At 40.2% G+C, this 17,534-nt stretch overlaps 1 protein-coding gene across 4 annotated transcripts in view; it reads right to left on the bottom strand.

Moving 5' to 3' along the window:
- Positions 1-17,534, bottom strand: part of LOC122801775 (amyloid beta precursor protein) — a 3,200,820-nt gene that overhangs the window by 1,120,484 nt on the left and 2,062,802 nt on the right. For all 4 annotated transcript variants that reach the window (XM_044071354.1, XM_044071353.1, XM_044071356.1 and 1 more), the window contains exon 6: positions 16,844-17,034. In XM_044071354.1, the coding sequence (XP_043927289.1) occupies positions 16,844-17,034 (191 nt within the window). The remainder of the gene's footprint in view (positions 1-16,843; positions 17,035-17,534) is intronic.

The following is a 17,534-nucleotide window of genomic DNA, read 5'->3' as shown; positions in this document are numbered from 1 at the left end:
CCAAAGTCTTGGTCCGGCGTCGGTTGCTGTCGCTTCTTCCCTGACACCAGTGCACCAGGGGTATAAATAATGCATCCGACGCCATTTTCTTCAGTTGTTCTTGCCCCAGATGTCAGCTGCCCCCAAAAAGGTTGTCAGTAATTAGTACCAAACTAAGTAAATTTTGCACAAACACAAAATCCCTCCAACTATAAGCAAATACATCAGGAAGGTATTGTAGAGATTTAGCCAGTTAGATCAGAGGGGATGGAGGGAGGGTAACCTGGATTGCAGCACAGTGTACACTCAAACATCTACATTTATGGTAGGTACAAAACTGTACTATGTTCATCGTGTTACCCTGCTGCAGTCATCACACTTTGGTAGACTCCCAAAGCTAAGGATGGGTGGAGGAGTCATAGAGATTTAGAGGAGGCTAGAAGGCCCTGCAGAACTGCAGTGGCGAAGCCAGCCCTAGTCTTAGAGTAAAGTGGTAAGTGATAGTATTTGGTAAAGGTGTGTACTGAACTCCAAGTTGCAGCTTCTAAAATCTCCTTGGTTGGAACCCCCCTGAGGAAGGCTGTAGATGTAGCTGTTGCCCTGGTAGAGTGGGGCCTAATGGTAGCAGGAACTGGTTTTCCATGATGGGTATAGGAAAAATGAATGCAATGTCCTATCCATTTGGAAATGGTTTGTTTTGATATAGCCTTCCCTTGTGAAGCTGTAGCATAGGATACAAAGAGCTGGTCAGATTTTCTGAAAGCCTTAGTTTTATCCAAGTAGTAATGAAGTTGCCTGTGAATGTCCAAGAAATGCAGGAGTCTTTCTCCTTTGTTCTGTGGATTTGGGAAGAAGGTGGGTAAGTGGATGGTTTGATTTAAAGCCACACTGGAAACCACCTTAGGCATGAAGGAAGGATTAGTTCGTAGAGAAACTCTGTCTTGATGGAAAATGAGGAAAGGTTCCACTGCCATTAGTGCCTGCAGCTCTGAGACTCTTCTAGCTGAAGTTATTGCTAGCAGCAGGGCAGTCTTTCATGATAGGAACTGTAGATCTGCAGAGAAAGCTGGTTCAAAGGGAGGTAGCGTAAGTTTTTCCAGAACAAAATTGAGGTCCCATGTTGGTGTAGGTGCTCTCCTGGGGGGCCTAATGTTTTTTGCCCTTCTGAGGAACTGCCTTAGAAGTGGATGCGAAAATAAGGGTGGATCCGTGTTGTAGTTGGCTGAAATAGCTGATGCATGGACTTTAATGGAAGAAAAGGAAAGTCCTTTGTGCAACATCTCAGTTAAATACTGTAGAATCTGAGGCATGCGAGGCTGAAGTGTGTTTTGGCCTTTAGCTTGGTTCCAGGCAAAAAACCTTTTCCCTTGTCCGAATAAGCCTTCCTGGTGCTGGGCCTCCTAGCTTCCAGAATAACATCCATAACTGCTTGGGAAAGAGGAGCTGGCTGGATGCTTAGTTGATTTGCCATGCAGCCAGATTTAAGGTTTTGAGCTGGCTGTGAAGAATCTGATTGTTTTGCTGTGTGAGCAAATGGGTAATTTGTGGTAAAATCCAAGGTGGGCCCTGGGCCATATTCCTCAATAGTGGGTACCAGTGCTGGCATGGCCAGTCTGGGGCTATGAGTATCAGTCGTGGTCTCTCCTTTCTGACTTTCAGAAGTACCTTTGTGAGGAGAGGCAATGGAAGGAAGGCATATACTGTCAGGTTTTTCCAAATGAATGAGAGTGCGTCCACTTTCCAAGCTTGATGGTGAAGTGTCCTTGTACAAAATTTTGTTAGTTGATAGTTTTGAGGACTGGCAAACAGGTCTATGTCTGGAAGGCCCCATTTTTGAGTTATCATTGCAAATACCTGTGGATCCAGTTTCCACTCGTGGGGATCCATGATGTTTCTGCTGAGGTCGTCTGCCAATGTGTTCTTTTTTCCTGGCAGGAATTGAGCTTGTAACTGAACTTGGTAAGCCAGAGCTGTGTTCCACAAGGTCATTGCTTGCCTGCATAGAGGGTAGGAGTGTGTACCCCCTTGTTTGTTTATGTACCACATTACTGTGGTGTTGTCCGTCCTTATTGTAAGTTGTCCTGGATGTAATAGATTCTTGAAGGCTGTCAGAGCATTCTGTACAGCTAGCATCTCTTTTTGATTGATGTGCAGATTCCTTTGATCTGCAGTCCATACGCCTTGAACGCACTGTCCTGCCATGTGTGCCCCAGGCATAGTCCGATGCATCTGTTGTCATAGTTTGCCTGGCTGGGGGCAAGGTGAAAGTCTGACCCTTGTTGAGGTGACATGCCTGTGACCACCACAGAAACTCCTGTTGTAGGCAGGAAATGAGAGATATCATTGTGTCCAAGCTGTGGCTGTGTTGAGACCATATGCTTTTTAGGTACCACTGTAATTTCCTCATATGCAGCTTTGCAAATGGTATTAGTAGTATGCAAGATGCCATGAAGCCCAAGGCCTGCAGAATCTTTTTGCAGGTAGTTGGGTCTTTGCTGCCATTGTTTTGAAATATTGAGTCAGTTGTAGTTGTTTATCTGGCATCAGATAAGCCTTCTGGGCCATTGTATTCAAGCTGGCACCCAGGAATGTCATATTTTGTGAGGGTACTAGTTTTGATTTCTTTTTGTTTATTGTGTACCCCAGGCAATTAGAAGATCTTTTACAAAAGCCAGATGTTGTAAGAGGATGTCCTTGCTTTCTGCTTGGATGAGGCGGTCGGCCAGGTATGGGTATATTTCAATTCCTCTTTGTCTGCAGTATGCAATTACTGGTGCCAGGCATTTTGTGAAGACCCTGGGCGCAGTAGATAAGCCAAAGGGCAGTGCAGAGAATTGGTAATGGGTTGAACCTGCAATGAAACTGAGGGATCTTCTGCAATTTTGTCTGATAGGGACATGCAGGTATGCCTCCTTGAGGTCCAACGTAACTAGCCATGCTTCCTTGCCCAACATGGGAAGAAGCTGCTGTAGTGTTAGCATCTTGAATTTGGGTACTTGTAAGAAGGTGTTTAGAATTGAAAGGTCCAGAACTGGTCTCCAGGCACTGTCCTTTATGGGAACTAGTAAGAGTCTTGAGTAAAATCCTTGGCCTTGCTCTCGAGTAGGTACCAGTTGAATGGCTCTCATGTCCATGAGAGCTGTAATTTGTTTTTGTGCCTCTGCCCATTAATTTTGTGGCAGGTTTGGCATTCCTCTTTTCATTGGCAAGGTGTGGAAATGGAATCTGTATCCTCGTGAAATTATGTCTAGGACCCATTTGTATTTTGTGACAATGTGCCAGTTGTCTGAAAAAAGTGTGAGTTTTCCTCCCAAGGGGGCTGCCAAGAGAGTGTTGCTTGGCCAGATGAGGTGCAAGTCACTGAGTTTGCCTTCTGGTAGTTTGGGACCTGTCTTTTCCTCCCTTCTGTGTTGCAGTGCCCCATTGGCAAGGTTTGAACTAGGCGTGTGGTTGTCCTCTGCCTCTTGGATGTCTATATTTACCCCTCTGTGGTCTGTCAGTAGCTGGAAAGGACCAATTTTTTGTTGGCCAATTTCTGCTGAAGCGAGGGGGCTGTACCTGTAGGAAATCTTTGACTGTCTGCATGGATTTTGCCTTAGCCTCCATTTTCTTTAAGACTTCTTCTGCTTTAATTCCAAAAAGAACATCCTGCTGTAAGGGAGCATCTAGAAGCTTTGCTTTAACATGATCAGGCAGAGTTTGTTCCTTTAACCAAGCATGCCTATGTATAACAGACCCAATGACAGCTGCTCTGCAGGAAGCCTCCAAAGAATCAAACCCACATTGTAAAGTATGTTTGCCCACCTGTTCAGTTTCGTGCAACAGATCTTGCATTTCTTTCAATTCAGACTGTTGAGGGAGTGTGCTCATTCTTTGTTTTAACTGAGATATAAGAAATTGCCGATACTTTAACATGTGAAATTGGCAATTTAGTGCCCTCATAGCTAGAGTGGCTGAGGTGTAAACCTTTTTCCCCCACCTGTCTAGTGCTCTGGAGTTCCTTTCAGAGGGTACAGGACTTTTTGCCATAAAAGCCTTGGCCCCTTTGGGACCCTGGGAGATAGTCTCTGGATAAGCAACAGGGCTTTTATAAAGAAATTTGTGGGAATCAGGCACTCTATAGTATCTGTCAGGTTTGGCCAGAGCAGGAGGCAGAGAGTCTGGGTTCAAACTGGATTCTAAGTAAACATCATCCACAATGTCTAAAACTGGGGGGATGGCAAGTGGTCTGTGCTGGGGGAGTAAAAGAAACTCTCTGAGCCTTTTCTTTGAGTCAGAGTAGTCCTGACCTTCCCAGTGAAAATGTTCCCTCATAGTGTGTAAAGTTTCCCCAAAGGAGTAGTCTTCAGGAGGAGAAGCTGAGGGAATGGAATCCTCAGCATCAGAATCTTCATAAGGGGAGAAGGAGTAATCTTGGTCCTCTGAGGAGCCTGAGGAAATGGACACTTGTTCAGAGGATGCATAATCTTCCTCTTGTCTAGGCCTTTTGTCAGGAGGGGGTTGGGAACCCCTGATTAAAGAGATCAAATCTTCAGCCATTTTGAGCATCTGTTTCTTAGGCATGGGGCCTTGAACAGGGGACTGAAGTGCAGTCTTTTTAGGTTTAATAGGAGTCTTCGTCTTAGGATACGTTTTAATGGTGAGTGTCGTCGGTCTGAAGACACCTTCAGAAACTGTTTCTGCAGCACCAATATCTTTTTCAGCGGTGTCGTCGGTAGGGGCTGAACAAAATGGCTGCGTCGGCCTGGTACTTTCCGCCAAAAGTTCCAAAGCGGTCTTGGGTTCCAGATCTGCGATAGTCAGGGGCTGCATCGGAGCCTCACTGAAGACCGGTGAACCGGTGACCTGACCAGCCAAGGCCTCGGAGTCTGGCTTGGGTCCAGGCTGCCTGTCCTTATCCTTGCGTTTTTTGTGCACGCCGGTAGTCGGTTGCTCTGACGGCATAGTGTAGTTAAATTTTCTACCGAAGTAGTGTCGTGCGAAATCAAAGTGTCTTTTTATAGTACGCTTATTAAACCTAGCACAAAAACTACAACTAGTGACACTGTGGGTCTGGGCCTAGGCAAGGTATGCAGTAAGAATGAAAATCCTTATGAGGTATTTGCTTCCAACAAGAAATACAATTGTTAACTTTTTCTGACATTGGTCTGAGGCAAGAAATGTTTCCCCAATGGGGTACTTAGCTTTATTGAAGAATTCGGTCTGAAATTCGAGTTAAAAAATCTCAGGAGTCGGCCGACCGGCACTTGCGAACTGCTTCTGCTTCGGGCACCGCGCAGCAAGAAAGACTGAAGAAAATGGCGTCGGATGCATTATTTATACCCCTGGCGCACTGACGTCAGGGAAGAAGTGACAGCAACCGACGCCGGACCAAGACTTTGGAATTCCGGCCGACTGCGGGACCGCCTGACGACAGGATAACCCAAGTGTGATGACTGCAGCAGGGTAACATGACAAACATCTTCCTGCGCACTGTCACCTAGATGCTGGGATATAGATCCATTCACAGTTTTCTATGACAGCCTTTATGCAAGCCACTCAATGTTTACTTCCAATACAGTTCTGAGCAAGCAGGAAGATTATCACTTCTCAGTATTGAATCTGCAGCATGAATTTCAGCGTTGAGGTCCTTGATGTATTTATTAAACTCTGATCAGAATCCACAACAGAAAACAAAAACAGTGTGAAATTCTACCAAGATCTTTTTAAGAAATGTTAAGTTTCCTTATACAGGACAGGATATTCAATACTTTCTCCATGAAGGAGGCTGGTATGCTGCAATGTCGGTTTCTACCTCCTCCAAATACTATCTGTAACTGTCACAGGCAGTGCTTGGGCTTGGAAGAAGTTAAAGAGTACTGTTTCCAATGCTTTAGCAATGGTCACTCAATTTTCTATGTAATCCATTTGACGGGTTTAAATATGCAAGGTATATACCATTGCAAAACAAGTCTAACTCTTGGTATACAGAACTCCTGTGGAAAATGTGAAAATAGATTACAATCAGATACTTCTGATTTATCAGTGAAGATATGGCAGAGTCTTAAATTCAAACACTTTGTGCACCAATCCCTTTATAATGCCTTGGCTTATTTTACCTTCCCTGTTGCTGTACATTGTTAATGCTATTCATGGTAATGTAAATTAGGAGCTGTTAGCTTTTCAGAAGATGTATAGAAAAGCCATAATCCTTACCTGACAGTTGCTGGAAAATACATCCCATACCAAATATATGTCTCATGTGCTGAAAACTTTGCTTGGATCTAATTTAACATCATTTTCACCATAATGGCAACAAGAAAGATGCTTCATGCTCATCAAATGATTTATAAAAAAAAGTGTCCACCAAGACTACATATTCCCTGTTCTGGAGGAGGTATGGACCACCTCAAAATTGATTACATGTACAGATCTGGAATCGAGGGAATGCATACATATCTGCTGACCTCACAAGACCCAAACACAGTGAAAGTTTTAAAACATGAGGACAATAAGTCTAAGATGACTTCCCTGCTTAGTTTAGCAGAAGCATATCGGTGTCAACCAGGAATGGAAATCAAACCAGAGGTAGATAAAAATCAGCAGCTACTGAATATGCCAAAAAAAAGAATATAAGGTGAAGGATCAGATGAGAAGGCAAGAAATGTGGAAAATGCATAAATATAGTTGCAAGTATAGAAAACTCTTGGAATAAACTCATGTTGATCAGGTTCGAACATAGGAATGGATATGGAGAGGCGAGTTTAAACCAAAAGATGAACGTTTAATATTGGCGGCCCAAGACAATGGACTACGTACACATTGGTTTACAAAGTTCACTGAGCATATGGGAGAAACAGACAAAGGAAGGTTTTGTAAAACAGAATTGGAAAGAGTCACATATTTTGTTGCTGGTTGTGATATACTAATGGCAGAAGGACTTGCACTGAAGGGCATAATAATGTGGCAAGACTGTTGCATTGGGGATTGTGCAAACATTACAAAACTGAAGTAGCTGAAAAACACTGTAAACACAAGCCACAAAGCATTATAGAAAATGATGAAGTTTATATCACATGGAATCACCTGCTACAAGCAGTTCAAAAAATAGATAGGAGAAAACTAGCTACAGTAGTCCATGAAAAGAAGACAAAAGTAGCATTGATCAATGAAATTGCTACACTCAGTAACTACTGTGTCTTACTTAAAGAGAGACTCAAAGTCATAAAAATACCAGGATTTGCAGGCAGAAATAAAGGTGATGTGTAAGAAGGATACCCAGACGGTTCCAATATTAGTAGGGGCAAGGGGTCTTATAAACAAATCTACAATCATACTTAGATATGTTATCAGTACATGTAACTCTGTATGAATTGCAGAAAGAGTCATTACCGGGCATACTGTGGGTGCTGCAAAGAGCACTTCTGGCTAACATCAAATATTGAAACAATACTAATTTCATGAACTTTAATCATACTTTGACTTAGAAATGGGGTCCATTCGCGTCATGATATTAGAAACTCAAAAGACTGAGAAATTTAAAAAGGGAGCAACTATTCAGCTTGGAGCCAATTTAATAGCCCCTTTACCATAAGGACAACTTTTTACATAGAAACTTTTACAAATGTATTTATACTCTAGAGGTTGTTTAGGATACATGCAGGGATGCCTTCAACCTGTTGGAGAAGTAAACAAGAGGTGGCTAGCATATAGGAACATGTTTTAATAAATCTCCTTCTCCCCTGAGTGCTACAGCTTGCTTGAAATAACTTGTCAGATGGTATGAGGGAGGGGATATTCATTTAGAGAATTCATCAAGAACTAATTGGCTTCGCCCTACTAGATGGAAAGGTTGCTGATGTAGGGAATATGTATAGCAGCACACAGATTACAAGTGGAAAGCCTAGTAACTCACACAGGTTAAAGGTACTTAGGATACAACAGGAAACATATGCCAATCATATACACAATTTACATTGGTTACAGATTTAGGAAGATGCTTAAGATCTCCCGGCCTCACATAGGTAGTCTAATGAATGAGTGGTCTCCTGAGGAAACAGTAACCCACTACCTAATGCAAGTCTCCTCAGAAATAATGCAGCACCACTAAAATGTTTATACCAAATGAAAAACTTCTCCTCACCCAATCTTTATTTTTCCTTCCCTTTGTTTATTACAGACAGATTTCAGTTTGTTATGAACATTTGAAAGTATGTACTGTATTTCTAAGAAGAGGTCTGTACAGTGTTAAAACTTTGTTCCCTACTACACCCCTATTTAATACTAGTTGGTTATATCACCTCCTCATCTGAAGAATATCTACATTTGTTTACAGTAAGCAGTATCAGTTATGCAGTTTACAAAGTCTGTAATCTACTCTGAACTTTGATGGAAATGTAAGGATTATTAACTTCAATTTTACTGGTCTACTAGTTTGTTATTGCCACTGTCTTTGTGATGCCTACAGACAAGTAAAAAGATAGTCACTAGGGGGAAAAAACCTATATGGACCAAAAGTAAACTCACTAAAGTGGCTTTTCCCCCACACCCCCTACTTAAATATATCAACTTTGAGATCGCACTACACTGAAGAAAGGGTAAAGTTCACCATGGTGTCCACGTGGTTCCTTTCACAGGGAATGGATTTCATCAGTCCGTGCTTTCGGCTGAATAAAGTTTCGGAGAAGTGGAGTCAGGTAAGTAACATTCAATGAAACATGATTTGTTTCATACAAGGTAGACCCATATATATATATATATATATATATATACACACACACACACACACACACACACATTATATAGATAAGTATTAACTACATATTTAAGTTTTCTATATTAGTATGTGACTTGATATTAACTGATTTGTCGCTTTGGAAACTATTTCTGCACATTTCCCCTTGGTTTTCCTTTCTCTGTGGTGTTAAATGTGCACTGTTGCTTTAATAATCAGACTGCAAACGATTAGATGTTTCTTTATGAATGTGTTATTTAAATGCATGAGGGTGCACTTGAAATGTATTGACTGAAAAAGCCCTGTATAGACGAAACCATGGTATGAGGACTTAGAGTTGTGAAATAAATATTAGAAAATTGATGTGACCCTTGCTGTAGAAAAGTAATTCTTTATATATATATATATATATATATATATATATATATATATATATATATATATATATATCTGTGTGTGTGTGTGTGTATGCACACACACAGATATATCTATATCTGTATATATAGATATAGATATCTACCTGTTTATACAGATCTGTGTCTTCTCTCTCTCTCTCTCTCTATATATATATATATATATATATATATATATACACACACACACACACACACACACATTGCAGATTGGCTACAAATTACCAGACTATGGCAGATGAACCATATTTGTAAAACAACTCACATTTAAAATGAGTAAATTATTTTCAAGAACAAAAGTAATCCAGCAATTTGTTTCATTGGTTTCTTTGTTTCACTTTCAAAAAAAATCTTATACTCTAGGAACAGTACACTGTTTCTCTCACGCTGCACAGAAAATGTTATTATAATCAATTCAAACTACTAGTATGTTCAGTGATACTTAAGCTAGTGTTCCTGCTTAAATCATTTCAGGGGAAGACAACCATGTAAATATACATATACACACACACACACACACACACACACACACACACACACACACACACACACACACACACACACACACACACACACACCTATTTTTTTCAGCATCTTACAATGTAATTACAAATTGTGCCTTCGTTGGAAGTTGGGCGTCGAGCTGGCACCTCGGCACCGTAAAAACCTACTGCCAATCATTAGCGGACTGGAGTTCCGCTGTGGCGACCCCTAACCAGGAAAAGCAGAAAGAAGAAGAACAACAGAACAATGTAATTACAACTAACACTGCCATCTCTCAGTCTCTTACTCAAACACAAACCTGTTACGAGAAATTCACTTTCCATAGTTAACTACAAACAGTAACAACAATTAAGCCGGTCATCACTCTCAATTACTCTAGTAGACACACTCCACTGTTTAAAGGCTGAAAAGATCCAATAGTTGTTTTAGCAGATTAGGAGTCAAAATAATTGGCAAGCTGAAGTTTAAAACAACAGCAATCCTAATAATTGTACTGTTTGGAGAGTGTTCTTAACCAGTCATTGCCCTAGAGTAAAAATGAGACTATTTCTTTTCATTAGATCCTAAAAGATATTTCTTCTTTTTTTTGTCCCCTACCAGTGCATAAAACCTAGTACTTCACACAATAAACAATGTAAAAATGGCCTGACTGTGAGAACAGGCTTATGCTTTCTCTTGTATTCACAAAATGCTGTGGTACCACAACCTTCACTACTCTCACTAGTACAGACTCCAAAGCTATTATTTGTCATTTATGTTGAAATATTAATTGTACTGCTAATGCTGCATACTGCACAGTGTTTAATCGTGATAACCATGTTGCATTCTCTAACTCTGGTCCCAGTGCTCACTTTAGTTTTTTCCTGCTGCCGTGCCAGCATATTTTACATTTACAGTTCATTTTGACCTCTAGAGCTCCCTGGAATAATGAATGCCTCTGATGCACTCAGTGGGAACAATAATTCAAACAAAATAAATATAAAAGGAAAGATGGCACATTTATGAGGAGCTCTCAGAGAAAGTGCTTCACTGTGGTGCAAAATAATGAAAGCTAACAAAGTTAAAAAGCTATATTCACAGCATATATTGCACATTCATAACTTTGGAATCTTTTAGAACTTTCACACAGAAGACACAATAATGTTTTCATGAATCTCCCTCATGAATGCACTTAATAGCGGTTTCAACATCCTACTGAAAGATGACTTCCAACTGCATTTTCAGTAAGATCTGTAGTGTCCAGTAAAACTGCTGTCATGTCTTCAAAGTGACACAGCCATGTGTATTTAAAAAAACTGCCTGTAGATAGGCATGTAGTGTGCGACTATGTATATGCCCTATGATGAGCAGGTGCCCACATCCAGATTTAGCTTCTCTGGCCTGTGTCCACTGAGTGCCAGGATAGGCTCTGGCTCCCCCATGACCTTGAAATGGATTAAGTGGCAAATCAGAAAATTAATGAAAATGAAGCAGAATTACAGATTCATTTCAAAGAATAAATCATTACAAACACAGTGGAGAGACATTTGGTTAGGCAAGGAACAAGAGAGTAGGCTAGCTCCTCAAGAAGTTTCAGCTAGGCAATAGACACACTGACATGCTAGATTTTGGAGATGTACTTCCGTCTCTGAAAAATACACCGTTTATTCAATACTACATTTTGTGTTTGCGGCAATTAAATGGATCTCATTTTTGGTATGTAAGGCTTCATGCCAGGCATGAAAATTGTGATGAGTATAAAGCAGATAATTAGTGCCAAGGATCGGGTGAAAAAGTACCTTCCCCAGGTGTCAACTTTTAAGGCATGTCAAATGTTTAAAAGTTTGACCATTTCCAAGATATCAAGGAATTGTGGTCATTTAACAGCTTAACTGCCAAAACATCTTGTTTTTTTTTAAGCAGTTAAACTGTCTAATAGCCAATTTAAGATAAAGACAGGACTATACTTATAAAAAGTTTGACGGTTTATAAGCTGTCATTATGATCACTTACAGACCCAAGAGGTGCTAAATTCCATTGCTACAGCTCTGGATATAATAATGATATGGCCCTGTGAAGCAAGGTAACTTGGCTTGGGATCCAGAGTCTACTACTCAGGAGTAGGACAGACTAGGAATGGTGTGGAAATTGTGGAAAGGGAGGAGCTTCAGAAGACAGGGAATTCATCAGAATTATGACAAACTCATTGCAACAAACTCCAGTGTAAGGATAGGGCACTAACCTATACCCCATAACAGGGTTGTGATAGCAAGGAAAAAAGTGCATTCAGGCATTAGTTGCAGCACCTACTAGATAAATCAGGACGGCATGATTTGGTGTTGATAATGGTGGGCCTAAATGTACATTTCAGGACAGACAGATCAGGATATGAGGGCTGTCTGGGTCCACATGGGTAGGTAATAGGAATTAATAAGAGGAGGCCATTCTAAACTTTTGAATGGCTAATGGCTTGATGGTGGCCAAGTCAGCAAGAAAGACAGTCAAGATCCCATTCAAGATTAGCCAACATGCAACTCAGATAAACTTCTTCCTAGTAAGGGAAGGACACTGGGGTAAAATCAGGTATTGCAACGTCATCCTCAATGACACAGTTGGCCTCCACTGCATAAACCACCGATTGCCATAATCAGTGGAATGTAGTGGTCAGGGAAGGATATAAGGTAAACAGAAGCAAAGCCAAAGACCTGGAAAGTGAAAGGAGAAAAAGCACAAGAGTGCAGGGAAATACTCAGGGTTTTGCACCTCAGTATGAGTAGGAAATAGAGTTGAAGAAGAATGACAATGTCTCAAAACAACATCTATGAGGATAATACAACGGATAGGTGGTTAACCTAAGTATGTAAATAAGTTACATAAGGAAAGCTAGTGGTGGAATGCAGAAGTCCAACAAATCATCAAAAGAAATGAAGAATACAGGAAAATGCGGACGACTGAAAATATAGTTCAGACTAAAAAGGAATATTGGTTGGCTAACAAAGAAGCTAAGAGAGCAGTTGGAATAGCAAAGAATGAGGCATCAGAGGCAGACTGCTAGTGGAAAGTCACTCAGTAGATGGCAAAAAGAATTGGGTTGCAACACAAAGACAAAAATATAAAGAAGATAGTCATCAGACACACTTCATAAGGAATGACAGCAGCAATCTGCTCACCAGTCCACGGGACATCAAAGGCAGATAGGAGCAGCTTCTGAATGAAGAAAACTCAGCAGTCTATGAAAGAGGAGGACGAGCCCACCCCAGAAGACGTGAAAACAGCACTAAAGAAAATGAAATCTTGGAAAGCAGCAGGCTCAGAGGAGGTCATAACAGACAAGATGGCGATGCTGAGTGAGTTAAGGAAGAAATGGCTCTACAGTGTAGTCATAGCAGTATGGAGAGAATGGCATATCCCAGATGACTTCAGACTAGGAACAGTACTGCCAGTGTACAAGAACAAAGGGGACAGTATAGAGGCATCGCTCCTGCCAGACTGCATGAACGTTTTGGGAGTGTGTGATTGATAAACGAATACACAAAGTAGCAGAAAGTAAGATGGCAGATGAGCAGTTCAGATTCAGATTAGGATGTAGTACAACCGACCCGCTATTTGCAATGAGACAGACAGCTGCGAAAAAGCTAGAGCTGAAGAAAGAGTCCAACTGGGTATTCCTAATTCCTGTTCATATTTGTGATGGATTGCATTAGCAAATAGGTCAGAGGGGAGAGATTAACAAAGTTGCTGTATGCAGACGATGTGGCATTACAGGCAGATTATAAACAAGAATGTCAGCAAATGATAGGGGAATGGAATGCAAAACTGAAGGACATGAGATGAAACAAGAGTAGAGACAAGATATTTGTAATGATAGCAAATTGAAATATAAAGAAAAATCGTGGAACCAGCTGACAGCTTCAAGTATCTGGGAGGGGTGTTTGAGGAAAATTCAAGTCTAAATGAAGAGCCAATGTCAGAATCAGAGGGGCTGCAAGCTAACTGGAATAGTGTGTCAGGGGTAGTGTCAGACAGAAAAATGCAAAAGAAGCTAAAATGTAAGATGAACAAAGCAGTCATGTGACCAGTACTATTGTATGGTACGAAAACCTAGGCAGTGAAGACAGAGCAGACGAGGAAGGTAGAGGTGATGTAGATGAAGTATCTGAGGCAGGTGGTAGGATGTACACTGTGGGACAAATGAAGAAATGACAATATCAGAGCAGAAGCACAAACAGCTCCAATTGCAGAAGAGAAAAAAGAGAACAGATTACAGTGGTTTGGGCAAATGTGCAGGATAGCAGTAGACAATCTGGTGAAGAAGATGTTTAACAGAGAGGAAAGAAGGCAAGAGGAAATGAAGGCATCCATCAAAGAGATGGACAGATTTTGTGACTGAAGACTTGTGACAACCAGGCATGACTGTCAAAGAATGTAGGACAGTGGCAGTTAATTGGGAGAGATGGCAATAGTTGATGTGACACCCTGACCCCATGTAGAAAATGAGGAAAAGGGGGCTGATGATGATGAGTATTTAAGACCACATGGTCTAACACTGAATTAAGCTGGAGGTCTTTGACTGGTTTATTGTTTTTGTAGTAATCAATCCAGTGTATTTAATTAATTTTGCGCGTGTGTGTGTGTGTGTGTTTTATTCCCCCTGAAGACCTACTAATTTTTTGTACATGTTTTATTCCCCCTGAAGACCTACTAATTTTATGTACATGCTTTATTCCCCCTGAAGACATATTTCTCAACCTCTTAGCACAACAATTATGGACAAACAAAAATAATGATGGTACAATGGCTCAAACTCAGGGATAAATTGTAAATACTGTTCTTATAAACTTAGAAAGTTGATAGAATAACTTATTTTGCATTAGAAACCATTTTTATGAAGGATATGAAGTCTGAAACACAAATGTCTGTTATTATTTAGTGACTTCAATCCTCAATGTTGTTGTGTCTTTCGGCTTTTCCCTGTTAGGGGTCGCCACAGCAGAACTCCGGTCTGCTAATGATTGGCAGTAGATTTTTACGTGCCGAGTTGCCGGCCCTGACGCATAACCTTCAACGAAGGTATGCCCATTCACACATGTCTCCACACAGAAGACGCTCTAGCTGAGAATCGAACAGGACAACGTCTTACTGTGAGGCAACAATGCTACCGCAGCACCACCACCACAGCAACTTCAATCCTCAATGCTTTGTCAAAAAACTACAGATTTTATGAGGAGGAGCCTAAAAATATGAAGCAAAAAAATGGACATCCTGCAAAATTCTGGGTAGTTGAGATGTATGCCTGAAGGGTCTGCCAAGGTGCAAGGATGTGCACAATAAAGCTGCAGTGATTGTTTATATAAAACAAAAACTGGCTGTAGTATGGCAGTGACTATACATCGCTACATTTTCATCACTGCAAATTAGAGAATTTGTACAACAGACTCTCCGTTTTATATAAATCAGTTTCCCAGAGGAGGACATCACTCCATTATGCTTACAGTAAAGCAAACTGCCTTCCTGTTACTCTCACACATGACATGATACATTGCACACTGTTAACATTAAGTTAATGCCCTTCAAATTCTATCCTCCTTTACTCCAGAGATTACCTACTGTTACTCCTATATGAACACTACCCTCTTTCCCAGGGTTTTCAGAACTGCCACAATGCAGCCACATAAACTTGCTTCTGCAGAAAAAAAGCATTGTTCATCTTAGGCTCAAAACTAAAAAATTTCAAACCCTTACATATCATAAACTCTACATCTTAGTCGTTTTTATGCAAGTATTTTTTTCCTCATTTTCCAGCTGTTGTTGTCACTCACTCAGTACCTGCCAAAACAATCTTTCTTAAACTATTGTACTACATTCAGACAAAAAGACGAGGGAAAGGGACCCAAAGGATAAAAGGGTGTAGGAGTCCCATTCAGACTACAAAGTCTACCATTACATACATAAACAAGACACCCTCAATATCCACACTGCATACATAATTTGTTGTAATTTTGTACCACCCTCCTGCAGGCTTTCAAATACACATGAACTCAAGACTGATGCAGCTCTTCCCTTCTACCTTCTATGACAGACACAGACATAATGCAGTACTCTGAGTAAAGAATTTGCTAATAAACTGACAGTATGATTTGGTCTGGCAATTTAAATTACATGCAGTTCTCTGGTGTGCTCTCATACTACCATTTTGTGCAGTTTTCCCATTCGCCCAGTGTTGTACTCAAATAACCCTACAGACTGTTCAACACTGCTGCTTATACAACCCACAGGGAGTTGCACGGAGGAGACTAGCATGTATATTATTTGTTTTTCTTAGTATTCTTTGCAGTTATTTGCACTGCTGTTGACTCACATTGTTAAAATAAATAAAAACTACCACTAATGTGAGCTTGACATTTAAGCAGGCGAATACAACCTTAACTTTTGTCAGTTTTCAACATTTTGATTCAAAGCTCGTAATACAACCACGTCCACAAAGCAATTCAAAAAACAACTAAAAATAATCAGATTCCAGACACATTTACTAGCTCCAAACATACTTTGTGTTCACAAAAATGTATCTCTACCAGACCATGTCTCGGACAGCCACATGCCACAGCAAATTTAACCCAGCATTTGTCAGTCATACTTACATGTTTTACACAATACACAATTAGAAACTTGAATGGATGACCTTGACTTCTATAATTCTATCATAAAACAGATTTGAATCTGGTCAACAAATCAATCCAATGACCAGTAAAACTGGTTCTGATCTGAAAAACAGCATCTATCATTTGTGTGCCTCTATCATAAGCAAGCAGGCATCTAACAGTGCAAGTGCACATTTAAACATTGTCTTTATAAAATCCTGTATCTTTTCAGAAAACCTAGCTACAAAGCTGTTAATATACGCTGACCATAAATAAAATGGTTTGTTAAAGAGCTCTTTTATTTTGGCACTATAATGGCATAGTCCATTTGTACACATAACCAAATCAAATTATATTTGCATATAAATGCTGACAAGAGTATAAACCTTTAAAATAAAAAAACAGACAGTAATACTAATCAGGATACAAAATAGAGGAGAAAACATGGAACTCGTTTTAGTTAAGACTCAAACATTTTTCTACAAACATACTGAATAAATTATAATTCTACTTCTCATGAGGCATCATTTCTTCTGTAAAAATGACCTGGTTTTACATATCTTGGAAAAGCAGATCTATTTAAATACTGTCCTGATAAATAGTACTATTAAACATACCTCGAACAACTTCCTCTACAGACTCTGTAGTTGTCGTCGTAGTGGCAATGCTGCTGGTGTGTTCTCGGCCATATTCATACTGGACTTCTGTATCACCTTCAAAGTCATCCTCATCATCTGCATCTTCTTCAGCATCAGCAACCTCTTCCTCTTCACGGACATCTGGCTGCTCTTCAATTACTTTGTCCTCACTGAAAAAGATGTAAGTACACAAAATAAAGCCTTAGAGTCAACTAAATCAATCAAAATTCAATCTCTGCCACACTTGCAGAAGCCTCAACTTGAAAAAGGTCTCATTTGTAATCTAGAAATGGATATAACGAGCGCTTACACTTATAATCTACTTTTTGACCACCTTTAAATTATCACTTAAGACACTGGCGTGCGCACATTAAAAGAAAACACAAACAGACCACATTAATATTTTTTCTATTTACAAACATTATACAGCATATATGTTTTCTTTCTTTCTTTATAACTGCTGCACTTCTGATCTTGATTAGAAAGCAACTAGAAGTTGGACTTGAATAGTTTTGCTGAGATAATGTACACAGCAGGGGAAAAAAACTAAGAAATGCTTATCCAGTCTTTCCCAAATCCTGTACTAAGAATTAATCACAAAGCTGAAGTTTTATGACAGAGGACACTAATCAAACACATCGGGGGATCTAGATGATGACAGAGGAAGGAT

The sequence above is a fragment of the Protopterus annectens genome, chromosome 5.part0, assembly GCF_019279795.1.
Source record: "Protopterus annectens isolate FY-2018-M chromosome 5.part0, PAN1.0, whole genome shotgun sequence".
NCBI lineage: Eukaryota > Metazoa > Chordata > Ceratodontiformes > Protopteridae > Protopterus > Protopterus annectens.
The sequence above is the reverse complement of the archived record's forward strand: the minus strand, read 5'-3'. Positions and strand labels throughout refer to the sequence as shown.